This window comes from Magallana gigas, chromosome 4, assembly GCF_963853765.1.
Source record: "Magallana gigas chromosome 4, xbMagGiga1.1, whole genome shotgun sequence".
In the NCBI taxonomy this organism is placed as follows: domain Eukaryota; kingdom Metazoa; phylum Mollusca; class Bivalvia; order Ostreida; family Ostreidae; genus Magallana; species Magallana gigas.
In genome coordinates, this window is record NC_088856.1 from 49,808,044 (window position 1) to 49,835,694 (window position 27,651).

At 33.1% G+C, this 27,651-nt stretch overlaps 1 protein-coding gene across 7 annotated transcripts; it reads right to left on the minus strand.

Moving 5' to 3' along the window:
• Positions 1-1,276: 1,276 nt before the first annotated feature.
• On the minus strand, positions 1,277-10,819 carry LOC105331954 (uncharacterized). 7 transcript variants are annotated; one of them, XM_066082738.1, is made up of 10 exons: positions 10,428-10,535; positions 9,885-9,936; positions 9,349-9,400; positions 8,850-8,941; positions 7,547-7,729; positions 7,160-7,288; positions 6,538-6,669; positions 2,286-2,415; positions 2,108-2,189; positions 1,277-1,765 (listed from the first exon to the last, which is right to left on the minus strand). In XM_066082738.1, exons 5-10 carry the CDS (start codon positions 7,692-7,694, stop codon positions 1,469-1,471), a joined length of 918 nt encoding a protein of 305 aa, XP_065938810.1. In that variant the 5' UTR covers positions 7,695-7,729; positions 8,850-8,941; positions 9,349-9,400; positions 9,885-9,936; positions 10,428-10,535; the 3' UTR covers positions 1,277-1,468. The 7 variants fall into 7 exon arrangements, with proteins under 7 accessions (XP_065938810.1, XP_065938806.1, XP_065938807.1 ...); XM_066082734.1 differs by lacking the exons at positions 9,349-9,400; positions 10,428-10,535 and adding an exon at positions 10,715-10,800; XM_066082735.1 differs by lacking the exon at positions 9,349-9,400 and having other exon boundaries at positions 6,538-6,621.
• Positions 10,820-27,651: the final 16,832 nt, after the last annotated feature.

Genomic DNA, 27,651 nt, shown 5'->3' on the forward strand with positions numbered 1-27,651 from the left:
ATATACTCTGATTCAATATATCCCCGATTTTCAATTTGATCCTTTATATTACTCTTGATTGGATATAACTATAAAGGGTATGGTAAATTGGTGTAAGAATATTTTTAACAAATCACGAAGTTGATATATTTGACTGCTGAAAAAAAAGTATTTTATTCTGATTATATTTATATAAAATGAAAACAGATTATATCAATGGAGAACTCAAAAAAGTGTAACAGTTTGCCCCGGTCATTATTTAGCGTAGAAAAAAAAACCCTTTCGCCTAAAAGAATAATAATAGAGGGTTCTCGTGAAATTTATCATTTAAAAAAATCTTTGAAATTGAATTGAAAAATGAAACAAAAATATTTGTATATCTAGACACGATCGCGTTAAACGTTTGATTATGAATTAATGATAGGGTTATATTAAAGGGGCATGGTCACAATTTTAGTCAAAAATTATTTTTCTGATTTTATTAATTACAATGCTTCAGTAAGGCATTTTTAATAGGCAACCGGAAATTGAGTGTCATTTGTAGAGTTATAGGCGAAGTTACAGAGCTTGAAATTCTTTGCTATTTAAACAAAGCGTTTGTTTACATTTTGCACGATGAAGTGAAAATTTCAGGCTGAGACCTAAAATGAATCGATCAAATGTTAGGAACTGTTTATCTGTGCTTAAGATGAACAAAAATATAAACAAATAAGCTGGAAAAAGATTTTTCACTGTATATTGAAGCTATGTAAACAAAAACAGGGCACGAGCCTTGTTTACATGACAAAGAATTGTGAGCCCTGTATTTTGCTTATAACTCCACGGATGACTTTCAAATTTTGTTTGATCATCAGAAATGCAATTTTAAACCATTGTAAATAATAAAAACAGAATAACATAATTTGACCAAAATCGTGACCATGCCCCTTTAAAATGTTGACATTTGGTACGAGTTACTATCTTAACTTCCTTTAAAACTAATTTTTGGACCAACACTGTAAAATTAAGATTTCCGGAAAAGGTCAGTTTTAAACTTTAATAACTTTGCAATGTGTTGTGCGATTTTAAAATTTTTGAATCACTTCCGGTGACGTTGGAAACGGAAGACCCTAATTATTTCCTCTGACCCATTCTAGAAAACCCAGACCAAAGCAATCCGACTTGTTTTTGACGTATGAATTACAGGAGTCCACACAATGAATTTAGGTATAATTATAATCTCAAGACCAATATATCTTTGGTGCTCTATTGTTTTTAATACACATTTTTGGGGTGAATAAAACAATAAATATACATACACAAGTATATAATTTACTCAAAATATATTACATCACACGTCAGGGATGAGTACTTTTGATTGGAATAAGGAGTCACGGTATGACACAAGTATAAATAATTTAAATAGCAAAACTTAAAGTTCACTTAAGGTGTATCTATATAAAACCAAAGGATACACAACTATCCATTGGTAAAACTAACTTTTAAGTTGTTAGCCATCTTTGCTGAAGCTTTGTTCTAAGACGAAATATTCGTCGTTTTCTTCTGTCGGCGACATAGTTTCATCAGTTTTAATGTCACTGATAACGCTGTATTCATTCAAATCTGTCACGTGACCAACTGCAGCGCTTGCGTGGTCGCAGTTACTATCGTCCTGTTTCTGTTCTTCTTCGTTTAAATGATGGTAAACATCATCTTGTGTAAGTGCATCCCTTGTTTCATCGTAGATATGACAGTAATCTACCGATTCTTCTGAATGATCATAAGGACTTTTGTTGGCGACATTTTCCTAAAATAATGAACATTTTTTGTCTTGTACATGTAGTTTGAGTACTATTTTGTTTATATATTTTTTTTACAAACATGGAAAAGAGTATGTATACGTTGTAAAAACACTTAGGCAATTTGAATAGATTAAAATTTGTTTCTAACCCGGTAATTATGTATAGGTTTGAAAATTTAATAAAGATATAAACGATTATCACAGAAAAAAAGCCAATAATCAATAATGGTTTTAATGAATTCAAATTTATAAAAAAAATTAAAACAAGACATTATCTTATAATTATGTAAAATCGAATACTCAAGACTTTTTAAATACATTTTAATATGTGCATTACTGTGGCGTTACCTGTTTATTTTCTCTCAGAGGCGTGGCGTGGTCATCAACTCTGTTTGTATCATTGATTTTTGAATGTATTACAGGTTCCTTTCTTTATAGAAAATCAAACAATATATCTGATCAGTTTTATTATTGAAAATTTTAAGAACGAACATAATGTGTAGTAAAATCCAAAGAGTACGCTGACCTTGAAGTGTTTTCACGACATAACCTTTTATAAATGAGAAACGCAGATAATGTCACTATAATTGCACCCGCAAGTGGTCCACCAACAATAACTCCAAGCAAGGATTTGTTGTTGCTGTCTGCTTTATATTCTGTGAGTTTATCCATTTAAAATAAAACATCTAATTTTTAGAAAGTCTGTTTTAAAAATAATAATAATGAATTTAAATATGTTTATATAAGTTTGAAAATACGTAAAGCTGACTTAATATAATAACAAGAGGCCCAGGGACCACATCGCTCACCTGAGCAACAATTGCCTTAATTCTGATCAAATTAGCATTACAGTATCAAAATATCTTGACAACTAAGTACAGTCGATCCTGCTAAAAAAAAAATGAAAATCTGCCAATTTTAATCCACCTCTTTCTTTGGTAAATACCAAGCCCCTTTTGTTGTTGTACCTGTAAGAAGATTTTTCTCTATTCCTACATACCCCCCCTTTTGTGGCCACACTTTTCTCTAGGGTATCATGGTTTCATCAAACTTATATCTGCATAACCTGTGCTTTCACACTAAGTACTGAGTTTTGGACCGAAAAACTTTCCCAGAATATTTTTAAAGATTTTCTCTATATATTTCTATGTAAAAATTCAAACCGCCATCACGGCCCCGCCCTACCACTAGGGACTGTGATTTTGAATTTACACTACCTGAGGATGCCTCTACACAAGTTATAGCTTTTCTGGTCAGATAGTTTTTGAGAAGAAGATTTTTGAAGATTTTCTCTATATATTCCTATGTAAAAATTCATCCCCCACTGTGGCCTCACCATACCACTGGACTATTATTTTAACCAACTTGAATCTATACGATTTAGAAATGCTTCCACTCAAATTTGGGCTTTCCTGGCTGAATAGTTTTGAGAAGAAGATTTTTTAGAGATTTTCTCTATGAATAAAAATGTATCCCCCATTGTGGCCCCACCCTACCGACAGGGACCATGATTTGAACGAACTTGAATCTACATTATCTGAGGATGGTTACCCGCCAATTTGAGCTTTCTTGGTGAAATAGTTTTTGAGAAGAAGATTTTTAAAGATTTTCTCTATATATTCCTATGTAAAACTTGATCCCCCAATTGTGGCCCCACCCTACCCCCGGGGACCATAATTTGAACAAACTGGAATCTACACTATCTGAGGATGCTTCCACTCAAATTTGAGCATTCCTGACCTAATAGTTTTTGAGAAGAAGATTATCTCTATATATTCCTATGTAAAACTTGATCACCCATGGTGGCCCCACCCTACCCCCGTGGACAATGATTTGAACAAACTTGAATCTAAACTACCTGAGGATGCTTTCAATTTAAGTTGAGCTTTTCTGGTCTAATAATTTTTGAGAAGAAGATTTTTGAAGATTTTCTCTCTATATAAAAATGTATCCACCATTGTGGCCCCGCCCTACCCCAATGGACCATGATTTGAACAAACTTGAATCTACATTATCACAGGATGATTACCCGCCAATTTGAGCTTTCTTGGTCAAATAGTTTTTGAGAAGAAGATTTTTAAAGATTTTCTCTATATATTCCTTTGTAAAACTTGATCCCCCAATTGTGGCCCCACCCTACCCCCGGGGACCATGATTTGAACAAACTTGAATCTACACTACCTGAGGATGCTACCATTTTAAATTGAGCTTTTCTGGCCTAATAGTTTTTGAGAAGAAGATTTTTAAAGATTTTCTCTATATATTCCTATGTAAAACTTGATCCCCTTCTTGTGGCCCCTCCCTACCCCCGGGGACCATGATTTGAACAGACTTGAATCTCCACTACCTGAGGATGCAGCCACACAAGTTTTAGCTTTTCAGGCCGAATAGTTTTTGAGAGGAAGATTTTTGAAAAATACCAACAATATTTCAATAATTCTCAATTATCTCCCCTTTAAAAAGGGCGTGGCCCTTCATTTGAACAAACTTCAATCCCCTTTACCTAGTAGTGCTTTGTGCCAAATTTGGTTGAAATTTGCCCAGTGGTTCTTGAGAAGAGGATGAAAATGTGAAAAGTTGACATCGACAACGACGACAACGACAACGACAGACAACGGACAAATGTGATCAGAAAAGCTCACTTGAGCCTTTGGCTCAGGTGAGCTAAAAAGAGGACTGATGATGATGATTATGATGATGATGATGATAATGATTTTATAATTATCAAAATCCACACCTTTTTAAATAAAAATAATTTAAAAATAATAAAAACGTTCATCAAATACGGTATACACTATATTTAAAATGTTATTCATAATGAGTGAATAGCATGGTCAATGTGAAAGTAAAAATCAGAATATCTCAACAATAATTGAACTGTGAAAAATAGAAAAACATACTCTGTACACAGCTGGAAGAATTCTTAACGGAGAATCCCTCTCTGCAAGAACATTTTCCCCCGAGACAACTGGCATACGGCTTCAAAAACTAATACAAATTTGCAAACGTAATACAGAATTGATTATCTGGCCATGATGTATGGACCTTTACTGTAAGAGACAACTGCTTTCTGTATACGTACGAGTTTGTTTCATGATTACGTGTTTGTGAAATACAATAAAGGCTAGAAAATATCCAAGATGTAATTTTTACACCAAAGTTACTTGATATACTATTGAAGTTTTGTGTTACATGTAAAATATACCTAATATAGTGTAGCAAGCCTAATACTTTTAAACCAAGATTAGGTGAAAAATTGTCTTGTGTGTAGGGCTCCTTGCTTTTATCAATTGTTCAGAGACTGTCTGACACATATATATTGAATTTAAATTTATGTTTTTTGAATGAGCAACTATCTTATTTCTCTATAGCGATGCATGAATGTAACACATAGATTTCACCGTACTGAATGAGTAAACATATCGATAGCATTTCTTTCATATTGAAAGCAGCATCACTTGATTGGATCTAAATCAATGTTGCTTTCTATGAATGTCTTTTTCTTGTAATATAGACATATCTTCTGGACCCCCTCAATTTTAGATCTTTAAACGTTGTCTAGTTTGAAATTGATTCTCATCATGTAGTTTCTGCACGTTCAGTTTATTTGGAGGGAATGATTTAATCCATCAAACTCTGAATAATCAACTCATATTAATGATCTTTTATGAGAGATATTATTTTATTTAATAACGTTTACTTTTTTTGGCTTGAAAAATACCATTATCTATCAAATTACATAATATCAGAACTTTTTTTCCTGTTTCGTTCCGTTTTCCGTTTAACGTTTTACCAACACTCGTGCGGCATCCGTTAGATTTTCAGGTCCTATTGACAGAGATAAACAACCTCGAACTTAATACATAGGCGTCCACATTAAACCACCTTTTTATATAACCTACTATGTACCACAGAGAAGATATTTAAGGCTGTCTGGCTCAAATCGATGGAAAGCGAATTCACTGTGTTTATACATTCGAGGTGTTTTCCCGAGCTCTGATGAAACGACCAGAAAAGATAAAATTGATATATGACAATATCCGCACAGCCATTACTTTGATTTGATGCGAGAAATAGCATGCTTGATCATTTGAAAGAACAAAATGTGTTGCAGAAGGCTGAATTATTCCTTGCGGACGAACATTTAAATGCCCGTAATATCTAAATATATACACAAACATTTAAACAGCGGGTATGCCCTGTATAAAGGAAGAAAACACATTTTATGCGCTTTTCACGGCAACCGCCTGCCCAAGAAGAATAAACTTATTGCGACTCCTCCCCACCCCCTTCTATATTCGCGCTTGCAGAAAGATGTTTTTGTTTTTATATGTTAACATAAGTCAAACTGATTTCTACCTGCCAGTGTGATTTAAGTCTAATGTATTCGTTTGGGGCTACATTTATAAAGTTGATTCTGGCTCTTCAAAAATGTTTGAGTTTGCTCTTAGTTTCTTTCGAAAGATCTAAATTATTGTACATTTATTCATAACACTATTGAAAGTGATAATAAAATTTGATTTATACATTGCAATATGATTCCCACAATGAACTAACTTGTTGTTGCCCGAGAAGTCTTGAAGCAATTCCCGATGCGTCGTCGAAACACCAGACAAGACCGATATTTGATATTGATAATATAAGCATGGAAGAAATTGATTCTTTTGTGTGTGTGTGTGTGTGTATATATATATATATATATATATATATATATATATATATATATATATATATATATATATATATATATATATATACACCTGTATATATATACTAACCTTGGTGGCAGGTATTGTTTAGTAAGATAAATCCATCCTGACATGAACATAGACCACCACTACAGTTTCTGGCAAAGGTGGTACCTGTGCATTGTTTGTCAGATACACACGATTCATTTACCTTTATGTTTGCTACAAATAATACAAGTAACACATATATTGGGTACCAATATTTCTATAAGAATTAGGATTGGGTTTTTTTCTATAGATAATATATGATTTTAGTAATTTTGCACTGTCATTTATTGTAGTTAACATCATTGACATCAGCTTACTTAAACGTTATGCCTTCATATATTTTTTAGAACGCATTTTATTATGTTTTCTAGGAAAAATATACAAATTCAGATTTTGGAGGATGCTAACTGTATAATTTCACAATCCAAACGGGTGTTGGCTATACATGTTTTCTTCAAAGCTTACAGGGCCATAGATGTATCATTTTCCTATCATTTGCCTTCAGCAAAAAAATCTGAATCAAATGATTCACGCAAATATACAAGTTGACCGAAATAAAACTTGTTTTCATAATAGAAAAAACCGTTGGAATCTTTGTGATTTGTAAAAAACTAATATCATAAAAGAAAATTATTTAATCTGCAAATAATTATTGAAATCTTACCTTTTAAACAGTTTCCAGTTTGTATGAAATATCCAGACATGCAATGACATACACAAAAAGTGTTTATTCTGACACACTCTGCATTAGGCAGCGAACAGCGAACTCCTGACTCCCAATGCCTATAGTAATCTACAGTTATAATACGAACGTTTTTAAACTGATCATTATTCACAGTATCTATAAGTAATAAACATACCCGTTACGTACATGTTTTATGTTATGAAATCCTGTAATTTACGATTTCATACAGCATATAAAAGACCAAAAAAAATCAATTTTCATACATAGAATGTTATATAGATTAACTTTTTAAATTTGATATTTAATGATATATTATATTACTATACTAGTTTGGTAAAGTATTTATAAATTAAATGTTATCTTTACCTTTCATCCATGATACACATTTGATATTTAGAACGTTTTCAACGGAATCGGCTTTTTGTTTTGTACAAACGCTCAATAGTTTGTACTCAGCATCAAAAGTAAAATTGAATTTCAAATTTTTCATTTTTCGATTATGTACATTGATCATCTCGAATTCACACGTGTTCAGACAGGTACTGTTATCTGTAAACGGAATAGGAGATGTAATATTAACAACAGTTAACATTTTCTACTTGCCACAGTACAAACCAAATACTTATCTCAGAATATTATATGATATCAAAGTACTATGCATGTAATACAATACCAGGTAAAAATGGTTACATCGCTAAACTGGGTAAACTTTGATAAGTGAAAATGTATTTAAAATAAAACATTATGGCTAAAGATTGTCTTTTTGAAAAAAATACCTTGACATTACAAACCCGACTCAACACTATTTCAAATTTTGGATGCTTTAGTTAATGTTCATTTTGGCGAAGTCACTTAATTTGTTCGTGCCGTCAGGGCGGAATGACTTCAGTCCATGCATCCAAGAAGTGAAATCTGTTGAGGATGCTTTGTAACAATTGCAATGGCCTGGTTTAGTGGCTGTACAGGGGCTTAACTTTGAGTTAAACACTTTAGAGAGTCGCTTTTAAACAGATTTAGGATTGTATTTTTTCCAAGTAACAGTATTTTTAGCTTGTAAGTAAAGACGATGTTTAAAAAAATGATATTCCAACGTTTGATTTTGAATTTTTCATCATTCCCTTTTGTTTGTCATATGTTTAGGGTTTTGCCAGAAATTAATCTTTATTACAACAACATGCTTGCACAAGATCTAGAGCATCACATGACGTCATATTTTTGTTCTTTTATACTTTCTTAAGACGTTCATATTCAAAACGTATGGGTAGAAATAGATTTATCAACAAATTTTTTTCAATCAAATTATATATTTATAACGTGAATGAATGATTAAGATATGAAATTTATATAGTATATATGATATTATTAGGGCTGCAATCAGTACAAAAATACTTTTTGAAGCCCACTTAAATAACATCTCGTGTATTGTATTTTTTTCCTCGATAAGAGCATGTATCAGCCAATTTGAGAATGCAATTTCTATGTAAGGTTTATAGCTACAATTCTCTACATCGACGTTTATCTACAATGGGTTTGCGCGTATAAAACCCACAAAAGTATTAAAATTGCCCATTTTATTACTAACTTCTTTTATAATGAATTTTCAAAGTTATTTTGGCTCCATTAATGTTCAATGTCTGTACCAAATCTTGAGAAAACCCAAAGAACTCACCGGCTTTAAAAAAAGCAGCAGCCTTTTTTTCTTTGAATTTACATTTGTTGTCCTTGTTCACGAATTTTCTTGCCGTCTCTAAACATAGATTTCTAGACAAAATATGAAATATTTTATGATTAAAGTTGCTATATGCTTCTTTTTAAAGCGCTAAGCATAGCTGCAGCGCTTTTTTGTCGCCAGATTTCTTATCCTACTTCAACTTTCGTTTTCGCATTTCCGAAATACCGCCACCTACTGGCAGATGCTAAAGAAATTGTACCCTGGAGAAGTCGTACCCGGGAGAACTCAAAATTATGCAGTAGGGAAAACTTAATATCTTCAAGTTATCCTGCATGCAGATACATTTGTTCTAAAATTTTAAAATCAATCATGATCTTTGTAAACATGCTTTAAGGCAGATTATTATAATTTGTAAATTGGAAACTTTGATTTACAGTCAAATTGATAAAACATTTTATGCTTCAAAAATAGAGAAACACTTACATTAATTGCTTACATTAAATTCTGTGGTTATGATTTTTTTTAAAGTCATCAGCATTCTGTTTTCACTGTAACACGACAGCACACATTAATCATTAAAAAGATTTGTGTATTCTATAACTATGGCATATCCAAACATGCGCGGATCCAGAAAATTTTTCCAGGGGGGGTCCGAAGGATAATTGTGTTTGCCAGTGGGGGTCCGAGGCATATTTTCGCGATAATTTTACTATGTAAATTTAATAAATTACCCCCCCCCCCCGACCCCCCCCCCCCCCCCCCCCCCTCTAGATCCGCGCATGTCCAAAGTCTATATCACTTTAATCTTGAGTACGTGAAAATTTTGCAATAACGAACAAACCCCGATTCAAATATGATACTTAACATGTATTTTCATAACATTCGGTATGATTTAACACCTTCCCGGCTTAGCGCTTTCCAGTACTTTCAGTACTTTGATTTATATTTGTTTCTGTGCTTTATTACGAAAAGTAACAAATGCCATCTTTCAGCAAACATGTATATCATATGTATAAACATGAATCGACTTACCCATACTGATTTTTTTCAGCAGTTGATTTGTAAAGAAAAATCACAATAATACCTAAAATTTAAGGCAAAAGTAAACAAACTAACATTGTAGAAATAAATTTGCTTTATTATAGATAAGCAATATTAAAATGATAAAAAATAAAATAAAATAAAAAACCCAATAAAAACAAGAAAACAACAGGCGCTGAAAATCACCTTCCTACCATTGCCCGTAGATTGACCTGTCAATGAGTCTCATGTTTGCAGTTTAAGCTTCACTTAAAAGTTTAAAGCCTAATCCGGGATATTTTTTTACTCACCTCCTACTTTTTTGGTTTGATTTTAACAAACAGCATAAAAGGTGGGGAAAGGAGAATGGGACAAGAGTCGAAGGAATCTCAGACATTATCTATACCCTAGCTTCAGGGGCCAAAATGATAAACTCTACATTGTAACTTCAATAAAGTCATCTTAGCGTTTAATAATCGTGTGTTGTCATTATGAGAGAGAGAGAGAGAGAGAGAGAGAGAGAGAGAGAGAGAGAGAGAGAGCAAAATGACTTACAGATGTACATGCATGCATACGTGATCCCCATTTTAATTCTGAAGGGAGAAGCAAACTTTTCTCATGTCCAACAAACTTCCAGGTTTCTGTGTGTCAAACTATTTGAACAAGGAAGCCTTACATAAGGTCATAAATTCTACAGAAGTAACCACTTTATAAAATTAAACAATAGAGAGAGAGAGAGAGAGAGAGAGAGAGAGAGAGAGAGAGAGAGAGAGAGAGAGAGAGAGAGAGAGAGAGAGAGAAAGAGAGAGAGAGAGAATAGATTGTTATTACTATATACTTACATGTATAGATATACACCGTCTCCATGTTTAAATATTTCCAAGATTTAGATGAATTAGTCTTTTTCCTTCCTCATGCTGTGGCAAAATAGAAACACTTTGAATAACATTTAAAGGGGAAGGAAAGTCAGAAACATATTTTATACATATTAATACAGTAGGTTATATTATCAAATGTGATCATTTTGTTTTGAAAATAAACCACGTATTAAGCTTTAATACACGTTTGAAATCAGAGAAATCGTATTTACTGCATATTGATGCTGACATTTGTATTGCAAAGCCAAAATATCAATTATTTTGACGTCACACCATCTATTCCGGTATGGTTTTCATTAACAATGTACAGAGTGCTCGGAGTAAATCGCTGGTTTATGCCTTTCTGTTACCGAAAGACTCGACTGAACAAAATTGATAACATTGATAACATGTTTGTGAAATACAATAAATACTAGAACATAGAAAAGATATACCAAAGTTACTGTATATTCCTAATTAAACGCGAGGAATTAATATCCGCAGTTATATTTCGCCTTCATTTTTCGGAAAGATGTAAACTATAAGGGAATATGATAATATTTCGTGTTCGCGATTTTAAATTCTCGCGATTTGATGCATAACGATAGAATCGCGTAATTAAGAACTCGCGTAAAATAAGGAATCTACCGTACTTGATATACTATTGTGGAATCAATAAATTTCGTTGGGGCCAATTTTCGTGGATGGATAAAATTTTACAGGTTCGTGGGGACGTAATTTCGTGTAGTCTGATATATCTACAAAAGGAAATATGACTTTATTACCCATATTTATCAATTCGTTGAGGATGTTATTTCGTGGATGAGAGTTACCCACGAATTCCACAAAAATTGAGCCACCACGAAATCTAATGATTCCACAGTATTACAGGGGCCAAGCCCGTTTTAACATTAATTTCAATGTAACAATAGATAAAGAAAGGGGTCGAACTCTGACCCAGATAAAAAAAACTACCAGCTTGCTTCAAAAGGCTTATAAATCAATTATTTTTTTAAAACACTTGCAATATGCATGTATTTTTCAAAAAAGCAATGTCTAAGATACACTCATGCCGAATTTCAAATTAATGGGTTCACAGTATTGAAGTTTTGTGTTACATATATAATATAACTAATATAGTGTATCAAGCTTTATTCTTTTTAACTTCGATTAAGGGAAAAAATTGTTTTGTGTGTACGGCTCCTAACTATTAGGGTTTTCTATAGCCATTTTTATCAATTGTTCAGAGACTGTCTGGCACAAATATATTGAAGTTTTAATTGATGTTTTTTAAATGTGTAACTATCTTATTACTCTATAGCGATGCATGCATGTATTTCATATAGTTCATCGTACTGAATGTGTAAACATATCTACGAAAGCCGAGAAGGATCATTCGAGATTCGAGATTCGAAATACGAGATTCGAAATACGAGATTCGAGATTCGAAATTCGAGATTCAATATCTAAATTAACCAATCAAATCAAGGATCTGAAAATATGTATCCTAGCGACATCAAACATATACAAATAAATGCTATGTTCACTTCTCCCTACCTAACTAAATAATTATTAGGGTTTTCCGTTTTTCAACGGAAAACCCTTCTGTTATTCTACTGTTTCTTATTATTATTTTTTTTTTTTTCCCGCAAATTTTGTGCACGAGATTTCGCGAACATTTTTTGTCTGATTGCTATGAAACTTTCAGGGTATGTAGATAATATTAATATCTCTAGACGTTTTTTTCAAATTTTTAAAATTCACTTCCGGTTATGAGTTATTGCCCTTTAATTGAAATTTGGGGGGTCTTTTGTCCAGAGTTGATCTCGGGAACTACAGATGATAGATGCATGAAATTTGGCGAAATTGTCGGTAACATTTTATAATTTTGCTGGCATGAAAATTTTGGTAATTTCTTTGTTAGTTTTTGAGCCATTTGTCGCCAAAGTTTAAGATTTTTTCGGGGCTGAAATTTTGTTGCTTTTTGTATTATAACCTTTAAACTAAAAATATTTTGTTAATACATATAGAACAAAAGTTGTTTAGAATAACGAGAGCTTTCATTTAAAATTAAGAAAAAAGGGCTGGCCCCTATAATTAGGGGTCAGCAGCTCATACACGTATTTTTCTGATAGCAAAAATCGTTATCATTTTATGAAAAAAAAATAATTTAGTTATTGTTAATATATTAAATAATGTCATTTGGTATCAAATTAAACAAGTTCTGTCCTATATTTTTTTTTCAAATTTCATAAAACAAATATGTGAGAATCGTACATGAACGAGTTAATATGTCTACATAGACACACAAGCGAACAAATGCCACATTAAGGCCCAGGCATTTACTGCATTACGTTGTGTTGCGTCTTAGATAAATTGTTGTGATTCAATTTCATTTTTTTCATCTATATCATTTATGAATTCAATGAACACACATTATTTAAACGTTCTATGTGCAACTATTTGTCGGGGCGCCCCTGTTTGTGACCCCCGCGCGCGCGCGCCGAATGTAAACAGTAACGAACGGCATTGTAGAAAAGAGAGAGCCGTAATGCAGAAGAGAAGTTGTGTATTCTTTCGGTGTACACATGCATTTTCAATTTGCTGTGAAACATATGAACATGCACAGGGAACAATACTACATATTTGTTTAAGGAGGATATTTTTCTCGTGTGAATCGTTTACGAGGAAATTCTGACAGCCACACTTCTGTCGACGATCAGCCGTTGATAAGCTACGAGTAATAAAGGAGAAAAGATGGACATTAAAGTGTGTGATTTATGTGGATGTTACTGAAGAAGGTGAGGCTTTTACTCCTTTTAAAGTTAATTGTTAACTGGTTAAAATTTAGTATATAGTATAGATGTACATGTAAGTACGTGCACACTGTTAGATGTTTTTGTTATGGTGTGGGTGTTTGTTTACTAACGTGTAATTTTTACATGTTTCATAGACTCGCTCGAGGTTCATGGGGGACTGGAAAGGGTAACTGAATTTATCTATTTAAAAAAATAACAGATTGTGAATTTTCAACTCAAAATTCAAAGCAGGGTCTAATTAGAAACATATCATATATTCTTGTGCAGAGGACTCCAAATGTAGTCATGAATACCCTGTAGACATAACTTCAAGTAAATAAAATTGTATACTTCAGACTTCAGAGTTAAAACATGACTTTAATATCTTTATGATGCCGATCATTGTATCATTAAAGAGGTATAGCAGACCAACGGGTACCCGGTACATGTACTTGTACATGTAGGTTACAAGTTAGAACTATGCCTACCATTCTACCAGTTCACATAATTTTTCTTGTTTAGCAGTTATGATGTGTACTTAAATTGTCCTTGTTAATGTTTTAAATGTAATTTTTTATTCTCTTTTTTTAATCTGACTACTGGCAGTACTGGCGTGCGAGCAGTTCTCGCCGAGGACCATTTCTCGCTGGTGCACTGTTACATCATATTTTCGTATATAATTTTATGTGTTGATAAAATGACGTAACAATGCACTGGTGAGAAATGGTACTCGGCGAGAACTGATCGCACGCCAATATTGATTAATTACAGACAAAAACTGAAGGTTGCGAGTGTTATTTTTAATTGAACAACATTGTTTAAAATAATTCTTTATATATGTGACGATCAGACCGGTTTGAATACCAGTGCCAGATAGCTCAGTTGGTAGAGCACCTGACTAGAGATTCAGGGGGCCCAGGTTCAAATCCCTTCATTATTTCTCCCATCCTGTTACAATATTGGTGTTGTGACCAACCCCTGGAACTAACAGGTTAACTCGATCCTGCCAGGGATGATCTTCGAGGGTGAAGATCATTTAAGGGGGAGGAATGTGACGGTCAGACTGGTTTGAATACCGGTGCCAGATACATGTAGCTCAGTTGGTAGAGCACTTGACTAGAGATTCAGAGGGCCAGGTTCGAATCCCACTTTGTTCCGTCGTTATTTCTCCCATCTTTTACATATACATGTATATCAGATATATGACAGATGATTAAGGTCATCACATGTTTTGCAAGATGCAATAAGTGTTAAAAACCTTTACTTTACAACAGAATACATTTAAGTGAATATTTATGTTTCTTGTTATTATTTGGTGTAGTTTTCTTGACAGTGTCGCATAAACAATTTACCCGCTCCTAAAACACAAACTTTCTTTTTGTGGATTCAGCTTACCGCTGATTGGCTGCTGTTGCAGCAGACAAATAAGATATGCACGCACAAAACACAATGAACTTATCAGAGAATGAGTTGAGTTTATTTAAACTGTTGGAATTTGGGTATTTTTTTTAAAAATGTATACTTGTGACAAAACATATATGTGGTACATACAGCTGTAGCTTTATGAAGAAAATTTTGGTTAGACCATATATACCTATCATGCAAGTAAATGATATTTACAAAAAACTTGCAATTTATGGTGCACGAAATATACGCTAGTTTTATAAAGATTGACATACATGTAATGTACCACATTCTTTGAAAAATAATCTATTAAAAATTCTTCATTAAGTTTACTCATACATGTTTTATGCTTATTACACGTAGTATTGTTTTTAAAACATGTAATTTATAAGAAAATAAACAAAAACCCTCGCTAAATTTATTTGCAAACAAAAAATACACAGTAGAATTGATAAAAAATGGTATACCAGAAGCTAATACCAGTTCATGTACTTTGACGCTGTTCGGTGGGTAATATTCGTTTGTAATTTACGAATTGAAATATTGACTGTTGCACTACAAGTATGGTAATAAACTCTCTCTCTCTCAAACTCTCTCTCTTTCTCAATTTGATAAGTGTTTATACCTATGAAAATTTTTTAATATTATATTATGACTTGATATGCAAATTTTTGATCTTGTACTGCCTAAATGTTATGTCATGTATTGGGACATGTCATACTTATTACACTGCATGGTCAGTGTATTTTTTACAGAAATACTATGCATATGTTAATGTAAACACAGCTATTACTAGTACATGTATGTAAACACAGCTAATTATTTTTTTTATTTATTTCAGCTCAAAACAGACTCTTGTTACCACATGGCTTTTACCGGTACCTGTTGATTCTTGTGGGTCAGCTCCTGAGATTAACCTGTCAGCTCTATCCACATGCATATTCCTTGTGTTCTACAGACTATTTACTGGTAATTCAAATTAAATCCGATAATGCATGAACAATAATGGAACTTGAAGAAAGCATCAAGCCATGTTGTGGTTTGTTTTTGATAAGAAATTATGAAAACAAAATTAAGGCTGTTTAAAGAAATTCATAATTGCTGTGAAAATTTGTTTTTCAATAAAAGTATACAATTATGTTTCCTTTGTTTTTTATTTCATAAAGATATTAAGAGGTGTTTACATAATTGAACCCCCCCCCCCCCCCCTCTATTTAATTGTCTGCATTAAGATTACATGTAGGATATGTAAATGTACATTTGACTTTGAAATAACATCTGCTATGATAATTACTTTTGAAATGAACAAGAAACAACCTATTTCTACCTTTCTAAGGTATATATGCATAAAAAAGTAGAAAAACATGTCAAATTTGAACATTTTTCATTGAAATCAACTCTGTCTCCAGCTACCTGGGTGTGTTTGAATTTAATTCTAATTTAAGGCAGATGTCTAACTTGTAGGTTGTAACTTACTGTTTTAGCATGGTTAGAAGAAGACTAGAAATCAGAATAGATTAGATATTCACTAAATATGATTGTTAGCTTACTTTTTTCATGAAAACAAGAAATCACAAGCAGGATCGACAGCTGTCTATTTGTTAATTAAAATGGTACAAATCATACAATAAACAAATAAAGATCACATTTTAGAATCATTGATGATTGTTTTCAAATATGTGTGAGAAATGACTCAAGGAAATTGCCACATGTTTCATAAAATTAGGTAATTAAAACATTTCAAACCATGACTTTTTATGAAAATCAAAAGATTGGGGGGTGGGGGGTATACATGTAAGGGTATTTCTAAGTGATGTGAAGCTTTTATCATGATTATATCATGTAGGCATATGTTGTATTAAATAAGGTTTCTTTTTAAAGGTGGTTGAACAAAAGTTGAACTCTAAAAGGTCAGATAAAGATGTTTTACTATGGAGAACCCTGTAAATCTGTGTTTACTAAAGGAAATTGGAAATGGTGGGTTCACTTAAATGGCCATATTTTTATTAAACCTCAATGGAATTGGCAATATGTGGTATTCTTTTTCTCAGAATTGCATTAGCTTTCTTATTCTAAGACAAACCGTCTTTTCATAAAAATGTTAGTGTACTAAGTTAAAGATACAAGGAACAGTTTCGGATAAAGTACCGTCAATATTTTTGTAAAATTGAGAGTGACTGTACTTGAAGGTTTATCATTGTTGCGTACGTAGATTCATGAAATGAATTTTAATGATTACCAATAGTTAGAGGGATGTCTCTTGTTGGAATTGGTAAGCAATATTAAGGCCCCTAATTTTAAGTACATGAGAATCAGAAATAAATTGTGAAACTTGCGGCTATGACAGATATGTTGACTTTACAGTGAAATTGAAGGTTACAAACGGGAGGTAATATAACATGAAATGTAGGTGGATGGGATATTATATGCCTATTTAGTATTTACTGGGTATGAGGACAATAGCAAGTTTATTGTCCCCCAAGACAGCAAATATTTAATGAGGCAAAGCCAAGGGAAATAGTAGCTGTTGAATGGGACAATAAACTTGCTATTGTCCGAATAGTCAGTTAATTGGTATTTCATTATACAGAAGAAAACTTTATTTGTCAGCGATGCAGAATTTCTTGATGATAAACAAATTAGAGTTAAATCAAACTTTGTATTTAATGCGGCGATGGATACTATTTATACCCCCTGCAAACGAAGTTTGAGGGGGTATATAGGAATCACCTTGTCCGTCCGTCCGTCTGTCCGTCCGTCTGTCGGTCTGTGCAATCGTGTCCGGTCCATATCTTTCTTAAGGATAAACATTGGAAGTTCTTACTTCACACAAAGATTGCTTATGACCTAAGGGTGTGTCATGACCTTGACCCAAGGTCATTCGGGCAAGGTCAAGGTCACTGGCAGAAAAAATACAAAATTCGTGTCCGGTCCATATCTTTCTTATGGAGAAACATTGGAAGTTCTTACTTCATACAAATATTGCTTATGACCTAAGGATGTGTCATGACCTTGACCCAAGGTCATTCGGGCAAGGTCAAGGTCACTGGCAGAAAACATACAAAAATTCGTGTCCGGTCTATATCTTTCTTATGGAGAAACATTGGAAGTTCTTACTTCACACAAAGATTGCTTATGACCTAAGGATGTGTCATGACCTTGATCCAAGGTCATTTGGGTAAGGTCAAGGTCGTTGGGAAAAATAGTGCAAAATTCGTGTCCGGTCATTATCTGTCTTACGGAGAAGCATTGAATGTTCTAACTTCACACAATTATGCTTATGACCTAAGGGTGTGTCATGACCTTTATCCGAGTCATTTAGGCAAGGTCAAGGTCATTGGGAAAAATAGTGCAAAATTCGTGTCAGGTCATTATCTTTCTTATTGAGAAGCATTGAATGTTCTAACTTCACACAAGTATTGCTTAGGACCAAAGGGTGTGTCATGACCTTGACCCAATATCATTTGGGCAAGGTCAAGGTCACTGGCATAAGAAGTGCAAAATTTTTGTCCAGGACTTTTCTCGTAAACGGTTGTTTATAAAGACTTGAAATTCTCTGTGATTGTAAATCTGCGGATTTACTTATGGCAAATTTACAAAAAAAATTATTTTGTCACTTCCGGTCGAAACCGGAAGTGATTCTAATTTTTCGGAATTTTCATTTTTTTGAGCGAATAATAAAATTATATGCATGTTGTAGAGTTTGCAAAGCTAAATGCAAAACTGAAATTCGTTTTCAAATCGGATGATGCATTTAAGAGATATCGGGGTTTAAAAATTGATCTTTCCGGAAATTTTGATTCCGTGTTTTTGGTTTTAAAAATAGTGCAAATTTCACACTGAAAGTAATTTCTACTGAAAACAATTCGTACTGATAATTAAACTATATATAAAACACAAAATTATATGCATATTGTAGAGTTTGCAAAGCTCAATACAAAACTGAAATTCGTTTTCAAGTCGGATGATGCATTGCAGAGATATCGGGGTTTAAATATTGATTTTTCCGGAAATTTTGATTCCGTGTTCTTGGTTTAAAAAATAGTGTAAAATTCACACTGAAAGTAACTCCTGCTGAAAACAATTCGTGCAGGTCATAAAACTGGACTCTGTTTTTTAATAGTTAATTAAAGTGTTTATCGATACAATTTCATTATTTCGATCGATAATTACGTTGTTAGTTTTTATTAGTCTTATTAGTTTTAATCGAAATAATTATCGTACGATTCCCCATTTCAACTCGCCATGTTTTGACTGCGAACAAACAGCTGATAGCGGTGTGTCTACATTTTTAAAAGAAGCATGGCCTGCAAGACGTCGATAGTGGAAATTTCAGCTCTACTAACGTATGACAGATTATAAAGGTATGTTTCAATACAGGATATGTCGTATTGACTTTTTCTTTTCAAAGTATTTGCACTTTTCAATCTAATCCGAGATTCCTCTGACTCTTACCTCCGCTTTTGAAGTACATCACAATATAAAAGCGGGCGTTAGAGTCAGCGGAATCTCGGAATATTATCTGTCCAGTGTATTTTCACGGTAGCTGCAGAACTGTAGCTCTCCGGGAAAAAAATATTGACAGACCGGAGAGCTACAGGGCCACCCATTGAAAAAATTGTACATGTATATTTATTGCGCAGAAAAACGTGCGCTAGTTTTGGACTGATTTACCTTATTTATACGCAAATTCTGTGAAAACATTAGTACCATTAAATTCTTCCTGCAATTTACTACTAATATCGACTCTTTATTTGCTTCAGACTTTCTCCAAAACACGCTACCGACCTCGGAAAATCAAGTATGTTGAATTTACATCGAGATCGAGAGTCGCCATTTTTACATGTAAACAAAATGGACCACATGAATTTACGGGACTGGTGATGGTGTTTAAAAGACTATCCGAGGCAAGTGAAGAGAGGATATCAGTGGTAAATTGCATGAAGAATTTAAAATTAAAAGCGGTGGGAGTCCTAAGGTACACAAGAATAGAATGTTGTAATTAGAGTGCATGTTTGCATGATGATAACTTTACCCTAAATATTTAAATATAGCAGATCTTTACCATATCGCCTTCACTTAATTTTTAAATTAAAAAACTCATGCTTGTGTTTAATTAAATAAATATGTTTGACAAAGTAAATATTCAATCTAATTAAAATTAGACCTTTTGTCTCGCTCTCTGTTATATATGGTTATTGCTTGTGTAACAGGCATGTAAAACAGAGTGCGAGATGAAAAGTCTCAAATTTCAAATTATATCAAGCTCAGAATTTAGGTCAATGTTCCATGATATCTATTAAACAGTCTTCTCAAGATACAAGTATTTCACAGAATCATTGTAATTTGAGAGATTAGATTATCTTTTATACATATTGATTCATTTTAGGTAAGCTTTACATGCATATCACATCTACATAGCATGTAAAAATTTTTACTGCATGTGCCTCAGATCTCTCTCTCTCTCTCTCTCTCTCTCTCTCTCTCTCTCTCTCTCTCTCTCTCTCTCTCTCTCTCTTTTAATCTTGGCAAAGACTGAAACTGTCAGAGGGCAACTTAATTTTGTGACAAAAATATCTCGATCTTGTAAAAGAAATCCAAAGTGCATTGAATTTTAAAATGAGCATGTATTATTAATCCCTCATTTTTATGCGCATTATACATAGTATTGTTTTTAAAACATGTAATTCGTAAGAAAAAAAAACCCTCGCTAAATTTATTCGCAATAAACCCCAGTAAAATTGACAAAACATGGTATACACGTACCAGAAGCTTATACTTTGACACTGCATGTTTGGATTGGTAATATTCCTTTGTAGTTTATGAATTGAAATATTGCTGTCGCACTTCAAGTAAAACAAACTCTCTCTCTCACTCCTGCTCTCGCTCTCTCCCAATCTGATATGTCTATACCCAAGAAATTATTTTAATGGTATGATATTATGACTTGATATGCACATTTTTGTTTTTGTACTGGCTAAATGTTAATGTCATATACCGGTATTTGGATATGTCATACTTATAACACTGCATGGTCAGTGTATTTTTTCCAAAAATATTATGTATATGTTAATGTAAACACAGCTATTACAAGTACATGTATGTTAACACAGCTAATTTTTTTTTTCATTTCAGCTTAAAGCAGACTCTTGTTACCACATGGCTTTTACCTGTTGATTCTTGTGGTTTCAGCTCTTGAGGTTAACCTGTCACCTCTACCCACATGCATATTCCCTGTGTTCTACAGACTATTTACCGGTAATTCAAATTAAATCGGATAATGCATGAACAATAATGGAACTTTAAGAAAGCATCATGTCCTATTGTGGTTTGTTCATGTTTGATAAGAAATTATGAAAAACAAAATTAAGGCTGTTTAAAGAAATATAATTGTTGTGAAAATTTGTTTTTCAATAAAAGTAAGCAATTATATTTCCTTCATTTTTTATTTTATAAAGATATTTAGATGTGTTTACATAGTTGAAAAATCACCCAACTCTTTCCAGTTTTCTCCATTAAGATTACATGTAGGATATGTAAATGTACATTTGACTTTTGAATAACACCAGCAATGATTATTACTTTTGAAATGAGCAAGAAACAATCTATTTTCATCCTTTTAAGGTATATATGCATAAAAAAAGGAGAAAAAAACATGTCAAATTTGAACATTTTTCATGGAATTCTCCTCCGCCTCCAGCTACCCGGGTGTGTTTGAATTTAATTTTATTTAAGGCTGATGTTGAACTTGTTGATCTTACTGTTTTATCATGGTTAAAAAGAGACAAGAAACCAGAATAGATTAGATTTTTAATAAATATGATTGTTAGCTTACTTTTTTTCATGGAAAAAAGAAATCACATGCAGGAATACTTGTCTATTTATTTATTAAAATGCTACAAATCATTCAAGAAACATAAAAAGATCAAATTTTAGTATCATTGATGATTGTTTTCAAACATGTGTGAGAAATGACTCATAGAAATTGCCACAAGTTTCAGAAAATTAGGCAAAATATTTCAAACCATGACTTTTTATGAAAATCAAAAGATAGGGGGTGGGTATACATGTAAGGGCATTTCTAAGTTATGTGAAGCTTTTATCAAGATAATATCATGTAGATGTATGTTGTATTGAATAAGGTTTCTTATTAAAGGTGGTTGAACAACAATTGACCTCTAAAAGGTCAGGTAAAGATGTTTTACTATGGAGAACCCTGTAAACCTGTGTTGAGTAAAAGAAATTGGAAATGGTGGGTTCACTTAAATGGCCATATGTTTATTAAACCTCAATGGAATTGTCAATATGTGGTATACTTTTTTCTCAGAATTGCATTAGCTTTCTTATTCTAAGACAAAGACATCTGTTCATAAAATGTACTAAGTTAAAGGTAGCAAGGGACGATTCGGATAAAGTACCCGTTAATATTTTTGTAAAATTAAGGTACATCACTACACCTAGACTTATACTTTTTAAGACACTACTTCACAAGATGGCGATTTAAATGTTTTGTTGAACACTTAATATCGTTCGATTGGGTTGTATACCGTCATAGCTTAATGGTTAAAGTATTGGGTTTCTAAACCGTTTGAGTTTTAGTCCGCCTGGAGCTTTTGTTACTGTTTATTGAATTAAATTTTTGAAAATGTAATTGTTCATCCAAATTTGCACATTTTTTGCCTTTTTGACTTAAACACTTCTTATCAATTATGATATCTATCATAATCAAGTAATTTTCTGCTGATTTGAGAAAATATTTCAAGGTGTTTTGAGCCACCTTAAGAGATGCTGTACTTGAAGGCTTATGAGTGTTGCTAAGATTCATAAAATGAATTTTAATGATCATCATTAGAGGGATCTCCCTTGTTGGAATTGGTATGCAATATGAAAACCCCTAATGTTTAATACGTATATGAGAATTGAATGGTGAAACTTGCGGCTAAGACTGTTGTGTTGACTTTACACTGTGAAATTGCAAGTTACAAATGGGAAGTTATATAACTCGAAATTTATGTGGATGGGACATTATATACCTATTCACTGGGTATGAGGATGATAGCAAGTTTATTGTCCTCCAAGACAGCCACTATTTCATGGGCGAAGCCAAGTGAAATAGTTGCTGTTGAGGGGGACAATAAACTGTCTGTCATCCTCACACAACACAACAGTCTTAGTCTGTCTTTCTGTCAGTAAATAGATATAGATATATTAATTATTATCCTGAAGAAAAATTAATTTGTTGGCCATGCAGAATTTCTTGATTATAAACAAATTAGAATTATCGGACTTTGAATTTAATGCTGTGATCGGATTATACCAGAGGTGTTCCGAGTTTAAAAAAGGGAAATCGAATGCTGCCGGTGAATACTTTCGTTGACTATTCACCATGGACAGATAGCATAGAAACTATTTCACAGTTAGATGGAATAGCATGCTTATTCATTGTAATTTTACATAGGAAATATTCACAGAAATATAATAAACTTTACATTGCTAAGTTTCTGACATTTGATGGTGCAACAAGCACACAGTTTGGAAGGTCAAAGGTGACATCTTTTGTATCTGACTCCTTTTCGGCTTTACAACTCAAAAAGTTTATAACCGATTGAAATGAAACTTTGAGAGATTATGTGGAACTATTATGCCTCTAATATAAGGTCCTAAAGTTTCTTTGAAAACGACCTTTTTGTTTTTACGTTACGTCATTTAAAAAAAAAATTTAAAAAGTCATTTTGTCATTTCATTCCGATTTTACATTTGTCATTTTACTTATGTAATAGGCCGAGAAATGAAAATCTGTCACTTCCGGTCGAAACCGGAAGTGATTCAAATTTTTCGAAAAATTAAATTTTTTGATCAATTAAAAAAAATATATGTATTTGGTAGAGCTTAATAATCTGAATCTAACACTGAAATCCGTTTGAAAATCGGACGATGCATTACAGAGTAATTGGGGTTTAAAAATTGATTTTTCCGGAAATTTTGATTCCGCGTCCTTGGTTTAAAAAATAGCGTAATGTTTAAAGTAAAATTAACTCGTACCAAAAATAATTGCTAAGTCGTACTTGAACAGATTCGGATTTTTTTTTGTTAAGTCGTTCTTGAAATCGGAAAGGTTTTTGTTAAGTCGTACTTAAAATAATTCGTATTTTGTTAAGTCGTACCAGGAATAATTCGATTTTTTCATCTTTTTATTTTAGTTACATTTGTTATTGGTTTAAGAGCTCTGCTTCTTACAAGGAACTTCCAGCTTTACTTCCGACATTAACGGAAGACCCACTCGTTGCTTTGCAACGAGCTTTGCTCTAGTTTGTATTTACTTTTACACAGAATATCTAAGTAGACTAGTAATAATGCAGTGTGCTTCGCGGATCTAAGTGATTTTGTTTGCCCTGGTGCATTTCCACCTGATGCGTTTGAACCCTAAGGTATTTCACCACCAGTAATAGTTTAAAACCCGGGTTTATTCACCCCTTTTGTGTAAAAATGCGGTTATGGTAGAGAACTTCATAAGCGTTGCTAATTTTTTCTGTAGGGGGTCCTAGGCCAATTTTAAAAAATTTTACTATGTAAATTTAATAAGCTCCAATTTTCCCGAGGAGGGGGTCCAGATCCCCTGACCCCCTCCTTTCTAGATCCCCGCATGAAGATTAGTACATGTATCTAAATAATCTAAATATAAATAATCTGTCCTGTTTCACTAATAAATATAAGCAATTTACTTATCGTTTTTATGTATGCATACAGTGATACACTAGTAGTAAATAAATCATTGAGATATTATCACATCATACGGAATTATTAATAAATACAATTTTTTTCCTTTTCCTCAGTAAACAACTTATTATGAGTCTTACTTTTGGAATTGTTTTCAATATAGAAGGATACCTACATACCTAATTGTTGTACATATATTTTGTTATAATTCATTCATTGATATATCAACAAGAAAGAATAAAAGCATTTGTTTCACAGCCAAGTTAAGTTTCTCTGTAGTTTCCTACCCCCCTACCCCCCACCGCACCAAAATTGACAATAATTACATATAAGTCATACAAATGTTTACTTTTTTTGTAAGTAAATCTCTAAAGATGTAAATAAGCACTGCAAACATAGATGTGAGTATTTAATATACTACTACATTACACTTAGCCAGATAAAATGTAATCAGGATGAAGCTACAAGGGGTGAGTGGTGCAAATTTACCAATTTGTCGCCATACACACAGAACACCAAATAAAGAAACTGTGAGTGGTGTGTGGAATGCATAAAAGATGGCGGCAAATTATCTCAAATAATCAGTGCAAAAACCAACAAATAGGCTGTTATTTGTTACATATCCTGCAAAAACATTGATAAAAAATGTTATCGTCCCATAACATAGCCGATTAAGTTAGTGTGTACATATGGTCAACGTACATGTAATTCTAATATACAAGAAGGCGGACGTATCAGGCGGGGATCCAGAAAATTAAATTTCAAAAATGATCGGTTGAATTACATTAAATGCTTTGAAAATTGTTTTAAACTATCGCACGGGTCAAAATGCGTGATAGAAGCTATGTGCAGTGTAATTGGAAACTTTCATTTTATATCAATATGTAGTATTACCTATTATAACAAATGAGAGTATAGCACAACTGCCACAAGCAATACATGTCCTTTACCGGCACCACCTCCCTCCCCATAAAAAAATGAAACAATTGTCGTTTTATTTGCTAAAATGTGTGTGGTTCAAGATTTTTCTAAAGGACATACCCGATTAGAATTGAAAAAAAAGAGTCGTACTTTTAAAACTAATTTTGTCAAAACTTTTAGATTCATTTGGTTATATTTTGGTTCATTTGGGTAAATATATGCACCAGCGCAGCTCTAATTTATATATAATTAGGCCATAAATTCAAAATATTTTCAAAAATTAATAGCTTTAAATCCAGTGGATGAAAGAAAAGGAAAGCAAGTCGAACTCGATGAGTGCTAATACCTGCGTTGAATGAATGGTACAGTAGGATATGCGCAAAAAAGTCCCGTCTACTCTTTCCTACCCTATAATTATTGGAATATTAAATCCTATTATAAGAGTCAAATTAAAAATCAAGTACGGATATGTACCTGTTTATCAAAAGTAAAACTACTCATAATTTATCTACAGTGCATCGTTATGGAGCTACACAGAAAGTTTTATATTAATTTGCCGAGCCAAATAAAAAAAACCTGGAAAACGAAGAGAAAACAAAGTGGGGACAGAATAACTGACAAATTAATTAGGACTATTTAGCCGCCCCCCTCCCCCCTCTTGAAATGTATATACTGAAAACAGATTATTGGCGTACAACATCCGCACACAATTTAAAGAAAATTTCATGTTTTTTTTTTTATCATTTTCGCTAGCTAATGTAAGACATCACAAATACCCCAAGCCCCCTCACGGAAAAGGAAATGCTAGGTGATGAATGAGAGAGAGAGAGAGAGAGAGAGAGAGAGAGAGAGAGAGAGAGAGAGAGAGAGAGAGAGAGAGAATGAGAGAGAGAGAAAGAAGCGCACCTGTGTCAATCACAGGTGCGCTAACACCGTTAAATTAAAGCTTGCTAGTTGGTCTGCCCTACCCTAGCTACCTCCTCTCTTTTCTCGTTTTAGAGGCTTAATTATTGTCTATATATGCTTGTAACAAATCAAATCAATTTCAAATTCTAAATCAAACTGAATTTGACACTACAAAACTCTCTCTCTCTGTCTGTCTCTGTCTGTCTGTCTGTCTGACTGTCTGTCTGTCTGTCTCTCTCTCTCTCTCTCTCTCTCTCTCTCTCTCTCTCTCTCTCTCTCTCTCTCATATCGACAATGGCATTGTCATACCCTACAATACACTATTCTTATCTGGATTTTTGTCTTTGAGGTTGTAAATCATTATATCTTCTATGGTTTAAAACTTTATCATAACCTATATTTTGACATGTCGATTATTTTTTTGAGTTTCGTTTCATAGCTAAAACATTTAGATTAAACAGATCTTTCTTCGCGAGCCGATTTTTACACAGTTGGGGCGAATACACTTCGGGTTAAAATTGTTCGGGAGGAAATACATACAGGGCAAACAAAACCACTTAGATTCGCAAAGCCAACAGTGTTATTTCTAATTTAATTGTTTATACTGTGTGGGGTTAATTCATCAATGTTAATTTAACCATTTTATAACCACTATATAAGAGCTATTAAGACATTTATTTGTAGGAAAGAGCATGTACGAATGATCTTTATTTAGAACAGTTTGATGTTGCTAGGATACAGGTTTCAGATCCATGATTTGATTGGTTAATTTAGATATTGAATCTCGAATTTCGAATCTCGAATCTCGTATTTCGAATCTCGTATTTCGAATCTCGAATCTCGAATGATCCTTCTCGGCTTTCGTACATATCGATAGCATTTCGTTCATTTCGAGAGCAGCGTCACTTGATTGGATCTAAATCGTTGCTGTTTTTTTAGGAATTTCTTGTAATATAGACATAACTTCTAGACACCCCCTTCAGATTTAGATCTTTATTCATTGTCTACTTTGCAATTGATTCTCAGCATGTAGTTTTTGCACGTGCAATTTATTTGGAAGAAATGATTTAATCCACCAATCTCTGAATAATCAACTCTTACTGGTGATCTTTTATGAGAGACCTGATTTTTTTTATTACGTGTATTGTTTTTGGTGTGAACAATACCATTATCTAT